Source organism: Buteo buteo, chromosome 19 (assembly GCF_964188355.1).
Source record: "Buteo buteo chromosome 19, bButBut1.hap1.1, whole genome shotgun sequence".
Lineage (NCBI taxonomy): Eukaryota > Metazoa > Chordata > Aves > Accipitriformes > Accipitridae > Buteo > Buteo buteo.
Genome location: NC_134189.1, coordinates 17,407,727 through 17,433,005, shown reverse-complemented (window position 1 = coordinate 17,433,005; position 25,279 = coordinate 17,407,727). Strand labels below are relative to the sequence as shown.

At 40.5% G+C, this 25,279-nt stretch overlaps 1 protein-coding gene across 1 annotated transcript in view; it reads right to left on the bottom strand.

Moving 5' to 3' along the window:
• Positions 1–418: 418 nt before the first annotated feature.
• Positions 419–25,279, bottom strand: part of PDE3A (phosphodiesterase 3A) — a 267,645-nt gene continuing 242,784 nt past the window's right edge. Inside the window, exons 10-16 of the mRNA XM_075051354.1 lie at positions 24,574–24,685; positions 21,047–21,160; positions 19,354–19,553; positions 17,017–17,220; positions 13,479–13,634; positions 9,328–9,568; positions 419–5,784 (exon numbers count right to left, since the gene is read on the bottom strand). Coding sequence (XP_074907455.1) covers positions 5,540–5,784; positions 9,328–9,568; positions 13,479–13,634; positions 17,017–17,220; positions 19,354–19,553; positions 21,047–21,160; positions 24,574–24,685 — 1,272 coding nt within the window. The 3' untranslated portion in view covers positions 419–5,539. The remainder of the gene's footprint in view (positions 5,785–9,327; positions 9,569–13,478; positions 13,635–17,016; positions 17,221–19,353; positions 19,554–21,046; positions 21,161–24,573; positions 24,686–25,279) is intronic.

The following is a 25,279-nucleotide window of genomic DNA, read 5'->3' as shown; positions in this document are numbered from 1 at the left end:
TGGCCAAGCACCTTGTGCTTTTTTTGGATCGCAGCCCGGGGTGCAGCTGGGTTTGCTGGGCTGCCCAGGCTCGCACTGACCGGCACATCTGGCTGTGCCTATGGAAAGTCAGTGAGAGGGTGGACTCACACCTGCAACCATCTTCATCAACAGCAAAGCCCTCGCCATCACCAGCACAGGACCACACCACACAGACCAAGCAGGATGTGCCTGATAATTAACGAGACTTTGCACAAACACTTCATTAACACCTGGGACCAACCACAAACCTTTTGCTGCATTATACTTACGGCAAAATTTTCAAAAGTGCCTAAGGTTCTTTGAAAACTGACAAAATTCTCTAAGATCCCAAGTCCCACTAAAAGCTGGTGGGCATCAGGCTGCCGAGTACCCCAACCGACAGCTACCCCACACCTACTCAGCTCACAGCCCACCAGCACGGGCATGGCACTGGGTGCGAATGTGCCCAGACTGGGCCATGGGCTGGGCAGTCCTCATGGGCTGCACCACTGACTGATGCTCAGTTTGGCAAGATCTTTGGCTTCTCCACACTGCATTCTACTTTCCGGGGCATTTATGAAGGAAGAAAAAGACAGGGCTGGAATTTCAGAAAAATTTTTGTACCTAAAAAGCAGACAAAAATTTAGGAGAACTTCCTAAAGAAAACAAATGAACTTAAAATCCAGCACGGAAAGCATAAAAAGGGAGTTGGGTACAGAATTTGCTTAGATGCCAAATGGTACTTTTAGAAGTATCTATCTGAACCTCTACAGACTTAACTTCCTTCCAAATTCAGACCATCAGGATCTTAAGAACTTTCTAACAGTAGTACACTAAGGGTAAAAGTCCCAAATGCATCCGCTCAAAAGGTCCTGAGCAATCACAGTCATGGATTTTAACTTGATGATGATGCAGAAAGACGTTCACACATGATGTCAGGGTAAAAACTGATCCCTGCATTGTTAACAAATGCAAATTACATCTGCCCTGGGAGCCTTGTACTGCCAGAATGTGACCACCATTTTCTATGAGAGCCAGCACCCTGCACAAGGTCACAGGGGAGGCCATGGGTGACACAGCAATTTCCCCAGCTTTCTGTAAAAAATTTCACTCCCAGAGGAAGGGAGTTCAAAATATTGCCAAGAGCACAGTAGAATCCCTTTTTCCTAGTAGATTCTTGCAACTTACTTCTGATGCGTGGCTTGCAGCATTGCATCAAACACCATCTTTCTACTGGAGGAGGCATATGATTTTCAGAGATGAGTGTCAACATGCTCTGTACATTAGCTCAAAAAAAAATCAAGAAACGCCAGGTTCCCTCAAGAATTAGAGCATAAATAGTAAATTATGGCCCTTTGAACATGGTGGAAATTATTACGTCTAGACACAGGTATTTTGGGATTCTTGGAAACAAAAGTCTCAGACTCCTCCTAAAAGAAAAGGCAATAAAAGAAATCGTTTGGGGTTTTCACACTCTCTACTCCCATGTGTTCCTTCTGCAACACGAGCATAAAGAGAAAAGTTATAGTCCACAATGAACAGCAAGTGACTATCAAGCAAACTGGGAATATGGGGGCAAAAGGGTTTATATGTGACGGGCAGAGTGCTTTTCTCACTGCACTTGGGGGCTGCAAGCACTGTAAAAAGCCCGTTATTTAAGGGAACAGCAAACTTCTCTTAGACTAGAAGGGAGCAGGATCAGTCACCAGGTGACATTACAGTGGAGAAACCAAAATATCCAATTGGAAAAAAATAGTCCAATCTTTTTCTTCCTGTTTTTAAAGAACTGGAAACTAAAATACGTAAATTTTTTGTTACTGCAAAACACTGTTTAAATGGGGCTTGCTTTCCCTAGTATTTAACAAACCTCTTTGCATACTGTATATACCAGAAACCCAAATCAACATTGTAAACATCCCACCTGAAATCTGAGCACTTTGCTGACAGAATACAATTAGTTTTCTTCTCCCCCCACCCCCCCAAATATTGCACAGGCTGTGGTTTATTTGGGGTTTGCAACACAAAAGGACTGCACAAAGTGGAAAACTGTCAAGGTCTAGCCTCCAAAAGGTTGCTGCAACTGCAGGTCAAAAGCTTTGCCTCCTTCAGACTAGAAACTATTACCCCTAAAATATTACCTGCTTCATTATCTAGGAAAAACCCCAAAGCAAAACAATGGTATTCACGTTTGATAAAAAATCTCTCTGGTATTTTCTTTTGTATTAAATTTAAGCCAATCTGGGAAATTTCCTGATCAATGCCTGCCAAAAATGCTCTGCAAAGACTGAAAATCAGTTTCATAAGGAGTGGACACCTGCAGAAATTGGATTCTATTAGTAACTATTTGGAGTGCAAAAAAAAGTCACTTCTTACCAAGTTAACCACTCCCAGCTACTTTAGCTTCTTCACTGGTATTCCTTCCAGTTTGGATAAAATCAATGATAATTCTGATTTTAAGCCTGTCAGCAATTCCTTCACTGCAAAAGACCTGAGTTAATCAAACTGTACCCACAAACAGGCTTGTGTAGCAATGCAGTAACAATTTGTGACAGCTGCTTTGGCAGTATAGAAAAAAATCTTAACAGATTAGAAGCTGACAAAAATTTTACCTAATGGCAACCAAAAATGATGACTAGGAAAAATAGAGTAATTCCATTTCAGCACATTTTTAGGATAATTTTTCTTAGTTCAACCCTGTGTATGCCTGCTTAGAGGAGTATGTGGAAGTCCACTTGCGGGATTTCACCTCATTCTTGAATGCCTCTATGTAATTTTACCAACTGGGTACCCACTAACGCTTTCTGCAATAACTTCTTTTTTTCTTCTTTTAGCAAAGGCAATATAAAAATCAATATAAAAAATCCAGTCCCAGTGATCATGCACTGAAAATGGAGAAAAAAGTGCTTGGAGATGTGACATTTTAAAGCATCTCTGTAAGTTTAATTTTTAAAGGACAGAATGAGGCATATTAAATTCTTCTCATACTATAAGGTATGCATATCAATTGTACAAGAAAACCCCAAATAAAATGATTAATCAAAGTAACTGAAGAGGTGTGAAAAGAGTGCAAGATGGAATTGGTGGAGACTTGCTGAGATCTCGGAGACATCTTTTTTTCTATTGAATGAATTCTGCTATATCCTTTCCCTTTAAAATAATAGTGTAATTTGGATCTTCGCTTTTCTGATTTCATTGAAAAACACTTAATAAATATTTCTGCCGCTAAGAGCATTCAGAGCCATGCTCTAGAGTCACTCTGTCAAAACACAAATGCCTTCTCTACTGGTAAGAGTAGGATGGGACGATATCAGGCAAATGCAACCTGTACGAAACCAAAATCCTGTTTTCCAGCAAAAGCACACTCTAACAGAAATGCAAAGCAAAAAGAAACTCTGAAGTGGTAACACACATGCTGATTGGTTTTGATAGAGAATGTTTTCCAACATTTTTGGGGAGGTATCAATAGGATAATGAAATGTGGTGAATGCGTAAGGGTAGCAGAAAGTGATGGATGCAATGTCAGAAATTTAATATAGAAAGGACTTCTACAAACTCTTCCTTTCACAAGCATTCTTACTCACACAAGCAATCCTCTTCTTGGCAAGGGGCTGCAGGATAAAATATAAAAAGCATACATAGTCAAATGATTTTTGAGAGAAACTGAACTTATATATATATATATATATTTTCTTTTTCTGGGGGGAACAAAACTCTAAATTTTGTTGTATTGGCCGGTGCTGCCAGTCCCAAAGAGCATTAATATTTTAAAGCCTTGATCCTGTAGACCACTGGCTTCCCAGAAGGGTCTATACAAATTACTCAAGACTTTATTTGTTGGGTTTGGAAATGGCTACACTGTATAAAAATGTTTTTGTATTTATTTTTTAAAAAATTAGCTTTACAAAAAGACTTTTCCCTTTTTTTCTTTTTCTTTTTTTCTTAAAGATATCATTATCTACAGGAACCCATAAAAATTTTTCCATATTTACATCTAGATAGCTAATCATTGACAAATATAATATTGTGAAATAAAATATTGAAAGTGAATATCCAACCTTTTAAATAGACATTTGGCTCACAGCATAAACAACATAGAAAACAAATAAACAGAACAAAAAAAAAGATCTGCTCTTCTTACAGGCCCGATCTTTTCCTTTCTCTTAAAAAAAAAAAAAAAAAGAAAAAAGAAAAAAAGTATATTGGTGGTATCAAACGCTGCTTCTAAGCAGAATGCCAGCAACAAACTGCTCCCATCCAGCACGTCACACTGAAAAACCAAGTTCTCTGAAGCTCATGTGAGTGGTTGCTGAGACATACGAGCGTCTGCCCGAGGCAGGACCCGCACCCGTCCCCCGCGCTGCTCCTAATGCATCGTCTGCCTCTTATTCTGAGGGAGGGTACGGCCCCCGCACTCCCCTTCTTTTGCTCTCAAGAGACGTAGTTTAGCTTCGCTCTTAAATGGTATATTTGGCCACTGATGCACGGAGGCATAAGGTCAGGGGAGGAAGATGACGGCGTGCCCCTGGTTTCCGAGCACGCACACGCATTTGCTCTCCGTTCCCTCCTGCCCAAACACGCGCAGCGCCGCACGCAGCCTTCACCCGCTCCCACGCACACTGAGGGCCAGGTCCTCTCACAGGGAACAGACCAGCGCGCCACACAGCCCCTCGTAACCCCCTTTGGAAAATAAACGTCCCGGCAGATCCCCTTCGCCAGCAGTCTGGGGAGTGCCGCGGAGGAGGAGGAGGAGGAAGAGGAGGAGGCGCAGGAGCCCGCGCAGCCGATGGGGCCAGGCCAGCAGCCCGGGCCACCGCGGCCCCTGCTGAAAGGCTGCTGGCTGCAGCTGGAGTGCAAACGGGGACTTGGAGGGCTACGGGGAACGCAAAGCTCCTCAAAATGGTCTCTGGTTCCCTTGGGGGCGCAAACGCCCTAAAACTCAGGCCTTCTGTTTGTTGTCGCGTACTGGGACATGTGCTACAGCTAGTGTAATAAGAACTCAAACTATGCTATATTACGTTACATCCACTCACACTCGCAAACACCCCCTTGCACACACATATCTGTTGGCAGGATATATCAGCATTCATATAAAGCTCTGGAACTTTTATCCCTTGGCATTAAGAGCAAAAGCTACTTAACTGGTACCTTACTGTTAACTGCAAATGTGCTTTAGAAGCAGCATTTCCTTAGATAACTTTCTTCTGTAAATATCACAGTGACCATAATATACCATTAAATGTATTTTGCTGAAGTGTGCAGCCAATAACCCTGGCTATATATATATATTTATTTATATAATTCCACCCACCCCCAAATCTCTTTAAAGAAAGTCTGTAAAAGCCGGTGTCGCAGTGTGAAAGCTTCCTTGAGCATAGGAGTTTAAACAATGTACCTCACCATAAAAAGGAAAAAGAAACAAATTAAACAGCTGTAGGCGCATTATCCCATACTTCTACAGTGTTGTGTCTAAATGCTGTGCTGGCTTGAGAAAGAGTCTGTGCACAAGTCAATCTGTCTTAAAATACTGCTGTAAATATTGTCATTGGTTTGGTTCTACAGTTGCGTTCTCTTCTTCATCCCTCTTGGGCTTCCCTTTCTCCTCCTCCTCTTCCCTGATGGCCTGGATTTGTTCTGAAGATTGGTGCAGCGTGGATTGCTCCACGCCTTGCTTCTCTGTCCCAGCTAACCTCTCCTCATCCTCAATTACTTTCTTCCACATTTTATGGTTCTGAAGCAGGTGCTGAGTGATCTGACAGTAGATTTTCCTCCTCTTGAACTTCTTTCCTGTAAAATACCATGTGACATTAATGTAATGTGTTCTGTGAGAGAAGAAGGAAAAGGGACTGAAGGTGTAGCAAGCAGACAAGGTGAACTAGGACATATAGGAATTGCACTAACAGATTTTTAAAAACACAGATTAAAACAGTCTTAAAATTCAGAAAGCTATGCCTCTCCAGACCTCTGGGAAAGCAAACTGGTTTCCTGCACAGTTTGAGCCCCAGCTTCATCCCATCGCAGGTTGCATGCTGTCCCTGACTATGCAGCTCACAGAGACATCTAGTGCTTGAATGATTATGCATAAAGCATGTTGCTGAGCTGTTTCTGCTCATTTTTGTATATCAGGTACTTAAAGACTCTGATCAACATACTCCATAACACATACACATTAAATTCTGTGCCCCCACCCACAATGGATCCTTGCTGATTGCCTTAGGAAGAAAGATCCTGATTTTGTTTTCTCCACATTTTACCTTTGATCTGAGCTGTAGAAGGATAACGAATGAGCAAGCATTAGTAGTTAAAGGAGGGAACCCACTCCTATGTGCCCTTTTCAAAGTCAGGGATTTATCACTCCACCATTGCAGTAGAGACGACCTTAAAGCCTTTGCACAACATGGCTTCGGCAATGGAGTCTGACCACTGAAGATGTAGTCTTACAGCTGAATACTAACAGGGAGCTCGCTTGCCTTTGTTTTTGAAGCATCAGTCCATTGCTGTTAACCTATAAAATGTTTTTGCCACTGGTAGTTCTCATGGCTCCCGACACAGCTGCACTACAAGTGTTTTGCTGTCTGAAGTGTGTTTTTTTCTTTGTCAATACAGTCTGTCCAACACAGATTGTTAACTCCTTAACAGTACAAAGCTTGAAAATTTTCCCTGGTTGTTAACAGTGGCAACGGCCGTCACAGAACTGAAATAAAAACCCCTCCAAAGACAACTGCCCATTTCTTTTTTAAAGAAGGTGACGTAGAAGAATGTTTTGTACCAAATAAATTTGTGTGGATTAGTATTTGCAGGTTGCCTGAAGTATGTCTGTGTCAGGATCCAAAACGTTTAGCCCTTGAAGCTTTTGAACTGGAAACAAAGAGCTTTTCACTGAGCACAGACCAAATCCAACTCAATCCTTCATTAGAAAGCCCTTGGTTCCCTGTAGGAAACCTTCAGGTTCAGCACTAATAGGAAGCCCCTACCCTGCCAATGCCGCAGCAGGACATTCTCTCCTGGGTTTCCCGGGTGACCCCGCATCTTGCTGCTCTCTGCAGACACCAGCGAGCACTTGCTGTGGTGTTAAAATCTCTCTGAATCACTAAAGACTGAGCCTGTTTAATTCTTATACTTGCATCAGAACTTTGGGGGAATTATATACTCCTCTATAATAATAAAAACAATTTTAAGCTACCTTACGGTTTTATAACTCTTAAGTTTATCTCAACTGCTTTAGTGAATTATCAGGACCTAGGTGAAGTGTTTTCTGCCACAATTATATTTCCACCTGCCTAAAAGGCATTTCCATCAAGAAAAAGAGCCTTGTCGATATCTACACAACTTTTAATATCTATGCATCTGACATCTCAACCTTTTATTTTGTTTTATTGAGAAAGTTTTAAACACCCAAAATTGTGTTAATCATAGGTATAAATTTCTAACAACCTGTAAGACCCCTATATCAACATAAACAATGCTGTCGATTCCTGATTCAGATCCACACAGTCACAGAGAATTTAGGGAACCGGAGGAAAACAGTTTGTAACACACTGGTATGATCGAGAAGATAAGCACCCCACATTTGGTAAGAAAGAAGTAGGAATAATTTGTTTGGATATTTCAAAACTCTGATACATTCATTTTTAAGGTTTTGAAAAAGATAAAGAGCCTAAAAGCACCAGGTTGAATAGTAAAGTACTGTCATGGAGGAGAATGTGAAAAAGAAAACAGAAGACAACTAAAAAATGGTCTGTTTTCAATGTGACAAGGGTTAATAATGGTCTGTGCTTTAAACCTGAAAGCAGCATTGTTAGACTTGACTAGCAGTGATAAAGAAGACAAGTGAACAGAGAACCGAGGTGAAAGGAAACTAAGGATTTCAAAGTAAGGTTAGACACTCCAATGGATAAACGAGAACATCCTTCTTCTTTCTTTTTAATACAGCAACATCGGTTTCAGGCTTTGGGGTCTATGTTGGTGACTAATTGCATACGCTTTCCCCCAGCAGGCAATTCCATAAATGCCAATCTGCCACAGAAACATATGGCTCTGCCTGCTATTAGAGCTGATAGATCATAAGGTGCTAAAATGAACTTGTGTGTGCTATAGTACTTAATGCTTGCTGTTCTCAACAACAATTTTTTTGTGCATGTGAACCTGCTAAACTTAAAATATGTGCGAGTGTGTGTGTGTGAACAACAGCAATAATTTCTTAATTACATACCGTATACCCCTGGATCTTACTAGAGATAAAAGGTCAGTTCTACACATCAGGAGATGTAGATTTTAGTCCCACGTCCTTATGTGGACAATGCAATCCTCAAATCTTTCCACTTCTCAGCCTCCCCAACAGAAAATAGGGATGATACTCAGTAGGGCATGAAAGTGTGTAGGAATGAACAGAAAAAGTGAAGCTGTTAAGAGGAAAAAGCTATGTATCAGAATGTCATTAGCACACTTAAGGCTGGTGCTTTCTAGAAGGATTAGAAATAGGGGAGGGAGAGAAAGATGACCCAGAGGAAGGAAATAAAAGAACAGTAGTAGGAAACTCAGAGGGAGGAGGAACAGGAGAGGAACAGGCAACTCATGCAGGATTAAACTGGTAAAAGAAATAGGTCTACAGCTGCAGCCTTTTCTCTTAAAAATTACTTCCAATGAGTTCCCGAGAACTCCTTTCAAGGTACAAAGTTTTCCTCTCAGTATGACAGATGTCAGCACTGTTGCCCTTCTGGAGGAAAGGCTGGAGACTATCAGCTTTAGTTACTGATTAGCCAGAAGGGCCAAGTGATGCAGTTCCCAGCGCACAACACAGCAATGCTCAGTGCCGATTCTCTCCACTCTTCTCCACACATTACGTTGCGCTGAGGAGATTTGCATTAAAATACTTCCATTGAAAAAAACTCTTTTACTGCATCATCATCTCAGAGCCTCATTCTATTATTCCTGTACATCATGCTAACTCATGGAAATGATGAGTGCTTTCCTCAAAAAATCATCTCCCAACCATCCTTTCTTCAACTGAAATTGTTGCAGTCTGCTAACATCAGTGCTGAAACAGTCTAAAAAGCCCTCAGACAGATGGGTGATCCATCACCAGAAACCTCAACTGAAGGTAGAAATAAGTAGTAGATATGAACAGCAATGCGTATGAGTCCTGAAACCATGGAGTGTCTCCATTACCACCGGCTTCACTAAGGACAGCACTGAATCACTGTAACTCTGGAGAGGCCCATGTTGAACCTGACCAGCTCATGGTCTCTATGCTTTTACAATATGGCTGCTTAGTTTTGGGTCACAATATGGAACTTGCCCCATTGAAAAATCTAAGTGTGAACAACTTACTGGATTCAGCATTTTCACAAGTTTCCATTTCTGCTGTTTCTTCCTCTTCGTGCTCATCAGTGTCTCCTGATTCATCACTATCTTCTATCCATTTTCCTGGCATCAGCCCCGCTGAGTCATAAGAGTTACATAGTGGTCCCACAATGTGAGTGATGAAAGATTCCTGGAGGTGTGCCAGCTGAGGAGCAGAGCGATCCATGAAAGGACTGATTGGCAAGCCCAGGCTAGCCTCTTCATCACCCTGGAGATGAAAAATAGCAATAATGTCTTTGAAGTAAATGAAACAAAACCATGTCACGAAAAGGAGTAATGCACATCAAACCACTTAAAAACGATGCAAGAAAAATAATTCAACTCCAATGCCACTTCCATAGTACACCAGCATGACACTACCACAGTGCCATCATGTCAAATGGCCAATGGAAGTTACAGCTCTTTTCTTGTAAGAGGACCCACTACTGATAGTGTGAATTTAACAAGGATGTTAGCTGATGACTGCAAAATGATGCCCACTGCCCTTGTCCTGTACTTTTACACTGTGAGTGTGCAAATTTGAAAATTATTATTTTCTTTCTTTCTTCACATTATTTTCAAAAAATCCCTTCTGATTTTGTGATTTTTAGCTCACAACAACCTTGTAATCAGCCACATGTTTGCAGGGAGCAAGACTGAACTTCTACAAGCAAGGGCTATCTCATTGAACTAGTTTTCTTATTAATTTTGTCCTTACTATACATAACATGGAGAGGTCCTCTTGGCTTTGGGTCATAAGTACTTGTTTTCCAGGACTATTAGAATGATCCCTATGAAAGCACGGGTTACTCAGAAGTAGTAAATCTTTCCCATAAAGCTTTTTGCTAGCTTTTCTTGGGGAAAGAGGGTAAAGGAGAGATATAGGAAGACTTTTTTTCTCCCTCCTCTTATGATGTAAAAGAAAGTAAAACTTTCTTGCAGAATCAAGTCTGATATATTCACTCCTCCCTATCACAAGAAAGCTTCTGATGATATCAGTGAGTTTTCAGCTGAGTAGACATGTCAAGACTGGATGCCACCTCTCCAAGAAAAATATCTAATCCCCCTAATCAAGCCTGATACACAAATTGATGTTTTAATACAATACAGAGATCTATATTTGAGAATAAAGATTAGAATTTGGAGAGACATTTTCAATTTCCATTATATTACAGATTGCCTGAATTTATCTCCTTGTAACCTAAATTTTCCAAAAGTCATGGACAATGTATCTGGTCAACACCCTGTTGATATCTGGGAAAGCCAAAGAATGAGAGTTAAACTTTGAAGCATGTATGACAAATATCTCATTTCCTTGTGTTTTGTTTTGTTACTTTTATAATAACCTACCCCAAAATGTTATGTTCAATCATTAAATGCAAAATATTAGTGTTAACAAAACACTGAAACATGCCATTCATTCCTGAATTAGCAAATAAATTAAGAAGAGGTGGCTGCTCTCTCTTCTTTACAGTAACATGTCTGAGATTTCCTGGTTGTGAGCTGTCAGTAGTGGGAAGAAAGCTGACTGTTGAAACGTTTACAAGTTCTTTTTTCATGTTCCATTAAAACATGATTTATTATGTGAAACATCTTGCAGTGCATTTTTTGATTCTTTTTCATATGTCTAACCTGTCTTCAAATAAGTACACTGAGCATGTGGAGGGAAGAAAAGGAAACAGTCACAATATGACAGGATCTTGAATGTTTCTATGCAAAATGTCTTTACTAAGGAGTTTTTATTTACAGGGGAGTTAAATTCTTCAAAGGAATTGGTGCTTATTAAAGGAAATTCAAGAAAAATATTTCATTCCTTTCACAGCACAGGTTGAATGCACATATATATATGCTTTTTGATAACAATTCTAGGAAAATCCAAACTTCCCATAAAGTTCTCCTTTTTAGAAATGAGAAAATGAAGATTTTTCCCTTCTCAGAAAAAAACCTGATGATCAAAAGCATGGTGAAGAAGGCTTGACACACCTCTCGTAGCATATTACATTACAGAAAATCAGATTTTAACCTAGGTTAAATATATTGAGAATCTAGCTTATCCTCCTTAATGCCAAAAGTAAGTCCTAGGAAGAAAACATTCTCTGTTTTCAACCTCATCAGTATCCTGTCAGCATGGCGACTCATGCCATGCAAAAAAACCAAAACAGGAAACCCACTGGGACTTACTGATTTCTCAATACAGTGAATACACATCTTCCATTAAAACAAAAACAAAACCAAAAACCCCTAGTATTTTACTGATTACCTGACCTCTTGGAATTTGCAAGCCAAGAGGTCAAATGCGTTTGCTCACAATCCCCAAAAGGAATGCCATTAACAAAGATAACATATATGTTATTCTGAATCAAATTCTGCAGAGAGGATAAATCTCAAATGCATTTTTTTTTAAATTACAAGATTATAAGAAAGATAATCTCCAACAGTCCTTTGGAGCAGCTTCCAAGAGCATGAACATTAGCACATCTTTCTGACTGATGGAAAATAATCCAGATTCCTGCTATGGAAGAGATAACACCCTATCCTCCCACACATGTTCCTCTCAAGCTTGATTCAGAGCTCACTATCCAACACTTTGACAATACTAATGTACTGGAGCAGTTACTGCCCTCTGACATTAGTTATGTTCAATCAAAGGAGAGTCATATCATGTATCTGATCAACAGGTTTTGTCTGCATGCAGTAGTCACCCACATAAGCTATGATCATCACCAGAATTGAGTAAAGTACAATTTGTTGGGAGAGTTTTAATGAAAACAGACAAATATGAAGAAAAGCATTTCCTGAAAGAAAATTTGGGAGATGAAGGTTGATCACTGTTGTTATGGGACTCACTCTCTTTAAGGAAAAAATGAAAAGAAAAATGGGACCAACTATATATGTAATATATATAAGGGTCATTGTTCTTTCTTTTTCTCAGGAGATCTGAACTAAATGAAGGAGCTTCAGGTCCATGTCTGAATTTTGTCCCTTTTCCCATTTCTTTACATACTCCAGAAGGCAGCAGCAGCAGCAAATCCTATTTTTTTCCAAAGTGTAAGTACAGTAAATTTAAGGGAAGATGAAAAGGCTTTAAAAGGGATTAGTCTGTGACTTCAGGTTACTGCACAGCCTCCCCAAGAAGACTGTGGCGTGTCTGGTTCAGTGATTTAGCCTGCTTGCTTCCTCTTGAAAAGACAGGATGTGGAGTTTAGTCTAACCAGCACATTCAGAATATGTTCCCACTCCGGAAACAGGCATAGTGTGGGAACAGTCCCATCCCTTGCACTCGGCAGGGCTAAATAGGTTATAATGAGAAAAGGTTCAATTAAGGGCTCCCTTACACCTGGCAGAAAAGGACCAGTGCCTGGCTGTATTCCCAGGTCTTTGTAAATCAATCTGTGTCTGTCCTCCTTCCTCATGCTACCATCAGCTAAGCCTTGCATAATTAGTGCAGTAGTACTGACAAATGTTCTGAAAGCTGAAAGTGTCGTCTTAAAAAATCAAGTATGAGTCAGGATCAACGTGTAGGGAGCAGATATGGTTAGTCTGTGATAAACTGAAAGTCAATGTCACAGTCGTGCTCAGTACATAAAAGTTCTGTGTGTGTGAACAGAGACGTGGCCCACAGGGAAGCTAAAATAATTCGTCTGCTCTGTTTAGATCACCTCAGCAATGATGTTGTGTCCAGTTTTGGAGACCACATATCAATAAAAGTGTGAGCCACCTGGAGTGACTGCAGAGGAGAGCAATGAGACCCAGCTGATGTCTCGAAAAGACATAGAAGGAAGGATGAAAAGATAGTTTGCACTAAAGAAGACTGAAAGGGAGACATGACGACTGCCTACAGAAAAATAAAGAGGAAAGGAACACTTGCTCACCATGTCCACCGTATGGACAGTGCCAGACTGGAACACTTAAGCCTGTAGAAACCCCATCATCAGAGGTCTTTGAGGACACATCAGAATCTTCAGTGACAAATGGACTTTCACTGATCCAGCAAAAGGATGGACTAGTGTAACTCTAGCAATCCCCGTCATCCCTTATTCTCTGTGATTTTCACTCATCACCAGCACCAGCATGGTACAAGACTGTTTAACACAAGACATGCAACCAGCAGATACCACTTTGGACATGCATTTATTTACCTGTTCATAAAACTCATTGACAATGCCTTCTGTCCACTGCAGATGCAAATCTTTGCATTTTGCAGGCCCATTTATATCAGCCAGTTTGATGCACATTTGGCAAACGAGCAAGCGGTCATTCTCATTAGTCCAGTCAATTCCAACATCATCATTCACCTAGTAGACAGAAAAAGGAAAACCATGACAGTAATCCTGGGTAAAAGGATGCATCCACAGAGGAAGTTCTGCCCTGGAATATCTTACAGTATATTTAGCTATTTAATAAAATCACAAGTGTAAGCAGGTGAGCTAACCCAAGGTTGGAATTTACAATCAGCTCTGGAGCAATATGTAAAAAGAAAAATAAGTGAAAACTATTGAACACTGAGATAAATCACAAGAAATTAATATTTACCAAATGATGTGCCTGTTTGAAATAATTTTCTAGGAAAACCAACAAATGCAATCTTTCCATGACATTTTCCAAGAAGTTGCTACCTCACTGGTGTACAATGATAAATTACCATCAAATGCCATGCTGACCTAATTGCAGTGTGAAGACACATCTAACAAGCTTATTTCCCTATTTGATCTATATCTGAAAGTATTCCCAGTTTTCTTCCTTTTCGCTATTTTCCCCATACCTCCCACAGTAAAAAGTAATATATACTATCAACTGCTCTAAAATAAAAGCGTCACCTTGAAGAATCACAGAAAGGTTGAGGTTGGAAAGCACCTTTGATGATCATCTAGTCTACCCCTCGCTAATGGCAGGGCCAGCTAGAGCAGGCTGCTCAGAATCGTGTCAAGTTCGGTTTTGAATATCTCCAAGGAGGGAAACTCCACAACCTTTCTGGGCAATCTCTTCCAATGTACAACCCCCATCACAGTAAACACATCCTTTCTTATTTTCAAATGGGGATTCCTGTATTTCAGCTTGTGCCCACTGTCTCTTGTCCTGTCACCAGATACCACTGAGAAGAGTCTGGCTCCATTTGCTTTACTCTCCCCATCAGGTATTTATACACATGGCTGCATCCCACCAGGTCCCCCCCCAACCACGACACCCATGTACTCGTGTATGTCCAGTTTGATTAAGTGCTCCCTAACCTGATGCCATTCACTGAGGGTAAGTCTTCATCACTTCAGACTTTGTCTCACACCTCAGGGGCCTGAGATTCCTGAAGCCAGGTCTTAGCCACAAAGACTGCGACTGAGAAAGCACTGAGGTCTTTGGCCTTTTACATCTCCAAACCGTCAGCGATAGCAACCTTTACTGCCATTAGCCACATTTTCCCATCTCAGCCTTTTCTCCTAGAGTATCTCCTCATGTGGGAGGGGCTGTCTTCTACTGCCCACTTAATTTTCGAAATTCAAATCCCTCCTTGAAACACAGCTTTAATCGTCAAGCTTGCAATAGTTGAAAATGGATAGAGAGTTGTTGTGCTATGACTAGATGAAACTTCCATGTCCTCTGTCAGCAGGTCCCCTGCCCCATACAGCAGCGGGCCCCCCATGGTGGGGGCTTTGCTTCTGGTGTATGTGTTCCAACATAACTAACGTCAGAGAACAGTAAGTGCTCCAATGCACTGATATCATCAGTGTCGGACAGTGAGCATCCTTCATTATTTCTTGTGGGTACTTTCCAGACTACAAGTTTTCTGGTGGGAGGATGCTTACATTACATGTGTTTACACTGACTTCTGTACAGAAGGGTCTCTCTGACTGTAGCCTCAATATACTAAACTACAGTTCAGCAACCCAATCAATAACATGATCATTTAGAGCTAATTTTATCAGTTACAGCACCTCCACCCATATACAAATATGTCAGGTCTGCTCTCTGAGACCACTCTGGTACAGATGAGTTTTTGCCAACCAAACATAAATGATCTCTTTTTAAGGCAGTGATTACTCTGGGAAAGCCAGGCTCAGCCACAAGCACTGGTTAATATGTTCACTTTCTCCTCCACTTTTTATTCCATGCATGACCATTTGACTATTCAAGCAATAAGGAGAGAGAAGGAGGTTAACAGATGTCCTTACAAATCTACAGGGAACTGGCAGGACATGATATATCAGACTGTGCAGTGTCTCAGGTATCATGTTGCTTGGCTACAACAGTGGTTGCATCTACCATTGTCCAGCCTGATAGATTTAAGACAAATTTAGTTTTCAATATCCGCAATTTATGCCTAGTACTTTGGTCAAGCTTGTCCTCTTCCACAGTTAAGACAGTTAATCTCTGTGACAAAGCCACAGTAATCACTGGTTTAGCCTTTCTTTTTTCATTCCTTACTTATGTTCACAGAAGTGAGGGCTTTGTTCCAAACTGTCACATTCAAAGGATGTATTCAGACAGCCTAAATTCCCTGTGCTTTACTGTCATTGTAGCCCTGACAGATGAGAATCCGCCAATACTTTTCAACATTTATGAGGAAATTAGGCCAGTGAAAATGATCCCAGAATTTAAAATTAACCTGAAGAACCCCCCCTGATATTACCGGAGGTTTTGGGACATGACTAACAGGGGTGCAGCAGGAGTTCAGACTTCTATGGATCTACAGATCAGTTCCCTGCCTACCCTGGACCATAATTTAAGGCCTTTCTTTAGAGCTTCTTACAGCCTAACAAAGAGAGAGATATTACAGAGAAATGGAAAACAAAACTAGTCATACATCTGGAGGCTTCAAGATTTCAGGATACAGGTCCATCCTAAGCAATACCACAAGAAAACATTTTATCTATGTCACCAAAACAGCTAAGAGGTCCTAGTTCTGGATGAGAAACACTCTGTGCTTGGTGTGTTTCTCACAAGGAACAAGAAGGCAGTACCAGCTCCAAAGGCAAGTATCATCTAGGTAACACACCAACAGCTTTGATGGACGATGGCGTTTATTAAAGTAACTTGATAGGTGGTGATTTCCAGTAAGTTAGGTTGAAACTGTATAATAATTTTTAATAATGGTTTCCGAGGGTTGCGATTTTATACTCACTGAATGGAGCGTGCAGGGAAGATCTTTAGTGACCTTTCTCTGGGGTTTACCCATTTAAAACAAAGTAGGAAAGAAAGATCATGCTTTCATTGCATTTGAAATCAGAATTTCAAAATAATTATGACTTCTGTGCTTTGATAGTAAAACAGTATGATTAAACCAATAAAAATTCACCTTAAGTACTTAGCCATTATGGAAACTTGGTAACACCTTTGATTTTTTCCCCGAGTGCTTCGCTAATAGGTCTAAAGTGCCAGTGAACAAGAAAACAATGTTGAAAAGTAGGATGTAAGTGGGACTTACTTTCAAATAGTCCATAATATCTTTAGCCTTAAACCACTTTCTGAAAAAACTAAACATATATAAGAAAAGAAGCTGCGCTACTTTAAAGCAAAAAATAACAGAATTGCCAGATTACTATTCAACAGAATGTTTTAGAGCAGCCAAAAGGACATTCAGAAGAAAGAGCAACACAGCAGCCTTTCTAGCATTTTCACTGTGATGCTACCAAGCCCCACAATCTTTTCTGACCATCCACCAGAAACCTGAACCAATCTTCTTACCTTGGCGTTGAATTTGGCAACAAAATCAAAGTGTTTCTTCAGGTCAGTGGCCAAAATTGCCTCAATGACGAGGAAGCGGAAATGCTTGAACTCCACATGGTCGAGGTTGACCAGGAAGTTGTACTCTGGCCTTGACATGAAAAGGTTCCAGGCAGCAGCGGCGTGGTGGTTCTCTAGGACGGAGCGGTCATTGTACAGCACCGCCTGTGAAAGCAATGCGGGCAGCTGAAAGCTGAGACACCTCTTAGTGAAAGAAACACTGCAGTGCAGAAATGAGAATGTGGGGATGATGCATGAGGGAGGTTCAGGTTTGGTTGATTTGTTTGGGTTTTTTTTAAAAGAACTTCTCGAGGTTGAAGATGTGATTTTGGCAGGACTAATAGCAGACACCTGAATTGTTGTGATGGTTAAGATTTATTGGAAGACTGATTTGAAAAATCTGGGTCTTTCATGCTCAAGGGTCTTCAGTTCCTGACTCAACTGCATCATATGACAATAGATTATTCTGTTTCAGGCCACATAATGTAATACAGGCATGTGCTTCCCTGTTTCTCAGAACTAACCTCCCTTAACAGGGATTATTGTCTTTGGTGTTTGTACCTGGCAGTTCTGTCCATATTGGACTGATTCGAAACACAGAAACAAGTGAAATTCCAGTTTGCATCTTGACAACACACACTCAGCCTGAAAGAATTCTCAATGCTAAAATCCAAAATTGGTTAAATCTTTACCAAAACAAGATGCATAACTCTCATAGTTTTGGCAATTCCATTCAGAAACTAAAGAAAGATCTAGAAAATGGACTTTAGGGGACAATAACCATCTAGAAAATCTCTCCACTTCAGCAGCATTCAGTCTTTTGACAATTTGGTTTATGGAAAGAAAAGTTTTTGGAAATATGCTTCTATGTAAAATAGATACAAGTTTTACAACTTTTTACACAAATATATACACATATGTTCTAGTGGCTTTTCACTTCAATTATACTTTTCTGTCATCTAGAGATGAAAAAATTAAATCCTATCCTAAAGTATAGAACCTATTCTTTACCTCAGAGAACAGGTTGCTGAAGCAACTCAGCTTTACAGCCCATCTTGCCTAACTGCACAGTAAGCATTTGAGATAGATATATTCTGCTATAGCTGCTGCAGGGCCAGCTCCTGAGAGCAGATTTTTAACACAGCAGCACTTTATCATTACTGGAAGCTGATACTGCTTGCCATGAAAAAGAGGAAAAAAAAGAGGAAAAATCTGGAAAAAACCCCAGATTTTAAAAAAAAACAACTACAACCCAAAACCCCCCAAAATAACAAGAAGAATTTGAATTTTTCCCATTAATTTATTTTCAAACTAGGGACAATACATTAAGACTAATCATCTAACTTCCCTTGTTGATTTTTACAACCATAAAGCTATAGCACTCATTTCTTAAAAGTAGATTTAAGGATAGCATACATCTTCTATCAATTTATTTACCTGGCCAGGTAAATATCAAAGTTCTCGATCACAGAAAGATTTTGCAAGGATGAGAAGTATTACTATAAGCTTATAGACAGAAACTGATACAGAGCAAGTTCAGGTGACTTGCTCTTGGTGAGAGAGGAAGTCTGGATCCAAGCTGGGGAGTAAATCTAGAATTTCTGCATCCCTACCTGACTTCTCACCATTAAGCTATCTTTTTTTCCTTTCCTTGTCCATAGAAATATTTCTCAGCACAGTATGCTAAAGCCAGGCAGGTCAGCTATGTAAAGTAAGGCAAGATGATCTCATAATTAAGCCAATGAACAGTGACTCAGAATTGCTGAATTCAACTCCCAGCACTGGCAACAACTTCAGCGTAACCTTAGGTGAGCCTCAATTCTTCATTTATAAAACCGATATTATCTTCCCCATCATGCCCCCTAATAGAGGCATAGTGTAAAAATACATTCATAAAAGACTGCAGCTGCTCATATTCTACAGAAACAATGGAAAATATGTTATGATCATGCACAAACTAACTTGCATGGCACACTGTCAACTGTACAGGTGTTTTTTAATTTTATTTTAATCTTTCTGTGCCTTACTAGGTAGTATAATTCTTCCCTTATTTCACAGTTTCAGACATTTTATCAGTACCTTTCTTAACAGCTCTACTAACTGAGGGTGGTGAGGGTGTGTAAGAAGACTCTTACCGGTAATCCCCAAGTGAAGTGATTAGTTCTGTCACTTTGATAAGCTGTTTCAAAATATTTGGTAGACTTGTGCTTAATGGAAGCCACAGGCACCACTGGCAAGGACAAGCCGTTACCAAAGACCTTCCAAACTTAACAGCAACGCTACTTGAGAGTTATTTACCTGAGGAGCGCTCGTTGCTACCAAAAAGGCATTGGTCCTTCCTGGATGATCATAATCATGCATGGCTGCAGCTACATAAAGAGCCATCAATTCAAGGGCAGGGATGTTGCCAGCTAGGCATCCATAGCTGTCATCTGTGGGTGTGTATGTCTTCGAAAACACATAACCCATATGGCCATGAGTGATTCCACTGTCAGAATCTGAGCAGAAATAAATAAATTTAAAAAAACCCAAACAACAAAAATGCAACAAAAAACCCCTTACCACTTTTTCAGTGACTTATTGAAACAGAAACAACAAAGCTGGACAAGGAGCAAATTTACAATACATTATAGAAGAGTAAACACATTCTGATATCAATGCTTTCCGATACTGTGCACATGATCCAGTGCAATAAGGCACATAATTGGAAAGGAACAAATTCTTATCCCACCTGGGGATCTTCCAGCCATCCAGCAAAGCCTGTTCTCAAACTATATAAGTTACTAGCAATAAGGCATGGATTCATGGCCATGCTGGAACTCTGTGGGTAACTCAATCTTCTCACTCCTTCCTCTAATTGCTTCACCATATAGATTACTCTATGAGACACTAACGGTCCTTAAAGCAATGGACTAGCATTTACTAATTCAATTACGGTGCATGTTTTCCAATCCAAACGTCTAGACTTTGGATCTTTGCTGATAATCCTCTTAACAGCCTCTTTTTAAAGCAGGTTGAACTTGCTTGTCAGAGGCAGATACTGAGTGAGATGCGTTGCTAATTTAATCTGCTTGAATGGATCTTACATGCAGCTGAACAACCGTCTTTCAAATAACAAACACCAAAAAGCCCCAAAACTCAACCCCTTTCCTTCTACCCATTTCACCTCACCTACAAAGCCTCCAACAACCCTTGCTAATAAAATTTTGCAGGAATAAAAACACTTCCAGTCCCACCAAAACATCCTTTACAGTTTCACGAATGATATGTATGTGCCACACAAACACCACCAAAAAAAGCAGAACTGGAAGTGGTTTCTGCAGAACAAACTCCTGCTTTCCAGCAACTCCCTCAGAACTCCCACAAAACACAGCCAGGTCCTCTACTTGCTAAAGCTGAACCTGGAGAAGTTAATATAAAGACGCAGTAAGGACAGCTTCCTGTAAGGAGCAATCATAAAACAGCAGACGAGTGGTCTTGCAAACTAGTTGCAAGATGGTAACAAGTCTCTTTCTTTGGAGACAGTGAACAAAGGCAAAGGAACACTTCATGACAGCCAAGCAGTGACAAGTGCACAGCACTATCTGCATGCCCCAGCGGTTTTGTAATAGCAAAACAATGCAGGGTTTGAGGTTTTAAAAGTCTACACTGCTTCTGGAGCAGCGCTGAAAAGCACTACTAATACAATTCTCCTAGAAAAAAAGGTATTGTAAAAATCAAATGGTAACAAACGTCTGTTGTTATGGGTGACCACAAAGGCTTGCACTCACACATCGTTAAATGTACAGTATTAGGTTTTAGAGGACCAATTCCTTTCTCTTCAAAGTTATACAAACATACCTTAACACCTTCAACATCCAAGGTGCTACTGAACTTAGAAGTCTATATAACAAGTAGTACTGCATGCAATCCTCAATTGTTGGCTTTCTTACAGCAAATTTCATGACAAAAACTAAAAATACAACATATATACTTGCACATTTAAATATACCTGAATCACTTGCTGACCCATGATCGTTAATCACAGTTGGGAGTCCTGGGATGGGCTGAGTAGTAAGGTACCAAACGGCATGTAGAACATCAGTTGCATGGATTCGGTTGTGATCTGTGATACAAAGCAAATGACCCTGCTATTAAACGTGAAGGATATTTCTGATGGAGGGAAATCAGCACCATCTAGTGGGTACTGTGTGGCAGTTAACTGAGCAGAGACAAATCAAACATTATTACAAACATGAACAGTTGTATTTTGTAAATGATCAGTTTTGCTTTTACTGAAGTTGAAGCACATTCAATAGTATGTCTCACACCAGTCAAGAAAGAGAAAACAGCAAAGAAGCAGTGGGATCTGCAATGTAGGGAACTTTGCAAAAAAAGTGTTAAACAAGGAGCCAGACCTGTGCTACCAGCTCCAATCCTTTACTCCAGTGGTTGCCTTTAGCTACTTAAATGCTATCAGGTAAATATGCACCGTTAACCTCTGATTCAAATTAAATCAGTGGGAAAATCTCATCTACTTTAGTAGCCAGATTTCACCTAAATTCTAAATACAAGGCAGGTAACACTTACCTGACCCTTCTTGAGCAAATTTAGGTGCTGTGCTAGCAGCTGCACTGCAAAAAAATCAAACTCAGGATATATGTACACTGCACAGTTAAACCAGGTTCATTCTGCAGTTTTCTGGTCAGAGATGAGTTCAGGCCCTGGATCCTGTAATCTGGTTTACTATAAGGTCTCTTTGCAGAAATGAGAGATAAAAGTCACCCTAAGGCTCATACCACCAAATCCTTCAAGGCCAGGTAAACTGGCCTTGTGATCCCACAATCAACACAACTGGCTGAAAAAGAATCACAAAGAATCATCTAAATATACATTAGCAAAAAGGGGTAATGCTTTGCTGCCAGGACCAAAGCTTACATCTGGGGTTAAACCACTGAAGTACAAGCATTTCAGCTTGTGATTCAGGCTGATTTTGAGCAGAGTATAGGTATCTTCTACAGTGACTAGCTAAACATGAAGAAATCTGGTAATCTGAATGATAACCTGTGAGTCCACTACTGCTGCTGCAGTTCTGGAAAGATGCATTTCAGAGGACAAAGCACAAAAATGTGGGACTCCACTGCTGGGTCACCCCCACCTGTAAAACTCACAGTACCTGGCTACATCTCTAGGTAATCAGACATCTTAGTTGGACACACCTTCATAATACCAATCAGTCATACGTCCCTCATTGGCAAACCAACTGCTGGAACAGGCTTGATGGGAACAGGTGAAGAGCTAGGTTATATTAAGAGGATAATGGTCAAGAATCAGGATAACACTGGAGATGATATGCATCCTTCACTAGGAAAACATACCAACACACAAGTCCAGAAGCCCTCTCTAAGAAGTAACAAGTAAAGCTGACCAAATTCATTAGGGGTGAAAAAACCTCTGTACTCTGGAGGACTAGAAGGGACTGGCAGCACGATGTGTAAGCAACCTAGTTCTATACCTGCTGCATCCTAAAGACAGGCAGCGTGCAGTTGACAGGGTTTCTCGGCACTGAAGTTGAGCTTCACCCTGTGGCCTTTCCTTCTATGGGAGAAGAGGAAGGAAGGAGACCTGGGATGGAGAAAGCACCCTGGAGAGCCATATTTGCCCTCTTGCCACTGCTAGGGGATGGGTAATGCCTGCTCCTGCTGCCAACAGCCACCTACCCCTTCCAGAGCAGCACTGCTGAGCCCACGTTTCTAACCCCTACCATCAGTGGGGCAGCAGCCGCCAGCTTGCATTTCCCTGGCTCTGGCAGAGGAGGGCTCACCGTCTTGCTGACCCTACACTCCAGAGCTCAGGCAACTGCCTACTTTTGTCTACGCCTACAATCAGCAGTATCCCGTCTGCCCTTGTGTAACACAGAAAGGTTTATTATATTCACAATTTGCAATCACTTTGCTCGCTCACTAAACGTGACCATGATGTCATACCACTTGGCCCTTTTATTTACCCCTTGCTTTCCTCTCTTGCTCTCCTTTGTCTTCCCTGTGACCATCCCTTTAAATACTCGTTAGTGACCACTAGCTAACATATTTAACAGCAAAACAGTAAGCAGCATAGGCATGGTTATTTTTGGAAAGAAGAAAGTAAAATATGGAAGGAGTCTCCCCTGCCTTCCTAGAAGTACTAAGAACAACCCTCCTGAGACACTAATCTCATCACACAAAACCTAGAGGACGGCCCTGCATAGGATTCTAATGCTTTTCAAGGAGTAAAGGCTGGATTAGCCTCTTGTGAAATTTACACTGATTTCCTCCAACTGGGATAGTCACTGTTAGTTTTGTGCAAATAACTCATTTTTCAGTTCAGCAACCAGAAGAAATACATGGTTAAGTCCAAAAAAGTTGTTTTGGTTTTTACCCCTTCACAGAAATGAAAAACTGGAAGGTAAATTAGTTACGTATTAGACAAAATATTCTGCTTTACTAAAATGAAACACAGTTAAGAAAAACCAAGAAAATGAAGGGTTAGATTCACAAAGATTCTTGAGACTCTATGAACAGTTAAATGTTTTAAACAAAGAGGAATGGCTCCAGTAGGACAGACAGACTGTGGGACACCCATGTATAACCCCCTGAGGCTATAATCTGCTGCTTCAAATCCCTGATCAGGTTCAAACACAAGGAAAGATTTGAAATTTGGTCTCTCACTTTCCCAGAAGAGAGTCCAAACCACCTGTCTGGGAGGCATTTTGAGGTAGCTTTTCTTCAATCCCTCCCACTGTAGCTGTTCCAATTAGTATTTAATATTTTGAGAGAGAGACTATATGACTTACTAAACCAATGTTTCAGACATTTTTCTGGGAGGTGGGAGAAAACAGGGTGTCCTATATTCCTCAACACTGGAGTTATCTGCCAGCTAAAGGGGGTAATAACTCCCTCTCTCCTCCTGGAAAAAAAAGAGGTTTTTTGCAGTTTAAGTGGTTTGGTAAATTTGATTTGAATTAGTAAATACTTTGGGGATGACTGAAAGCAGGTTTTTTAGTGAATAAACGATTCACACTGAAAAATACCAGCTGAGCTGTAGCTGCAGAACAGGATGCACTCATCTACTTGGCATATTTTTTCTGCTTTACAAAGCTCATCTCCTTTGGTAGCATAGCAGTGCTACTCTGTAAAAATCCAAATTGCTTATGGGGGAGAAATGTTTCAATAAACTCTAATTGGGGCACTGGGGTACACTTGCATCATCAGGAAACAGTCCTTTGTACCTATAGTAGCTTCATATGGTTTCAGAATTGCCATGAATTATTATTATGAAACATTATGAAACAACATGAAATATTAAGTGCAATGAAAAAAAGACAAGAGCCTGTGGTTCAGCACCAGCCTTTGACTAGAGAGCCATCCATTTGGTCGTGATGTAGCTGAAGAAAAAAAAGCAGCTGTTATAATAAGAGAAGAAAGGCTTCAGTAACAAAGTGTGTGAAAAATACCCCAAACTTTAAGGAAGCATTGCTATCTGCTGGGAATTTTTACTTACAAGGTATCTCTCGGTATCCACATTCCAAAGCATGAAAGTAGTTCATAAATTCCCTCACTGGTATTTTAAAGGTTTCAAACAGCCCCATGTCTTCAAAAAGTCTGTATGATACCTGAAAAAACAAAACAACCATGCTGCTAAATAGACCAGAAAAACTCTAAAAATTAGGTATAAAAATCATTCTGTCGAATTAGCCCATGAAAACCTGCTTTCCTGGTAGTATTTTCTCAACTACATCTGATCCAGCTATAGCTGCAGCTATTTATATTTCCATAGGGATGTGGCTAGATAGCAAAACAGACAAGCTATTAGTACCAAACAGTCCTCCTCATTCTGTCATTACACCTTTGAGATGTTCTACTCTTCCTTTCAGGCATATGGATCCCCCAAATTTTGCAAGCACCTCAGAAAGATACACACATAAAGGAAGATATCCAGAGGTCTTCGGTGTCTTGGGAAAAATTTCCCCACAAACTTATCCAATGAGCATCCATGAGTCAAATCAATTCCCAGAAAAAGGGGAAACAAGTGAAAGAATGACAAAAGGAGAGAACCATTCAGTTCCTATGCACTATCTCCTTTCCCTCTCCCCCATTTTGGAAGTGAAATGACAAAGGTGACTTCTCCAACAGGATTTCAGAGGCAGCAAGCGGCTTAGGAAGCAGAGCTGCTCCAAGCGTTCCTGCATGGAGATGACTGTAGACAT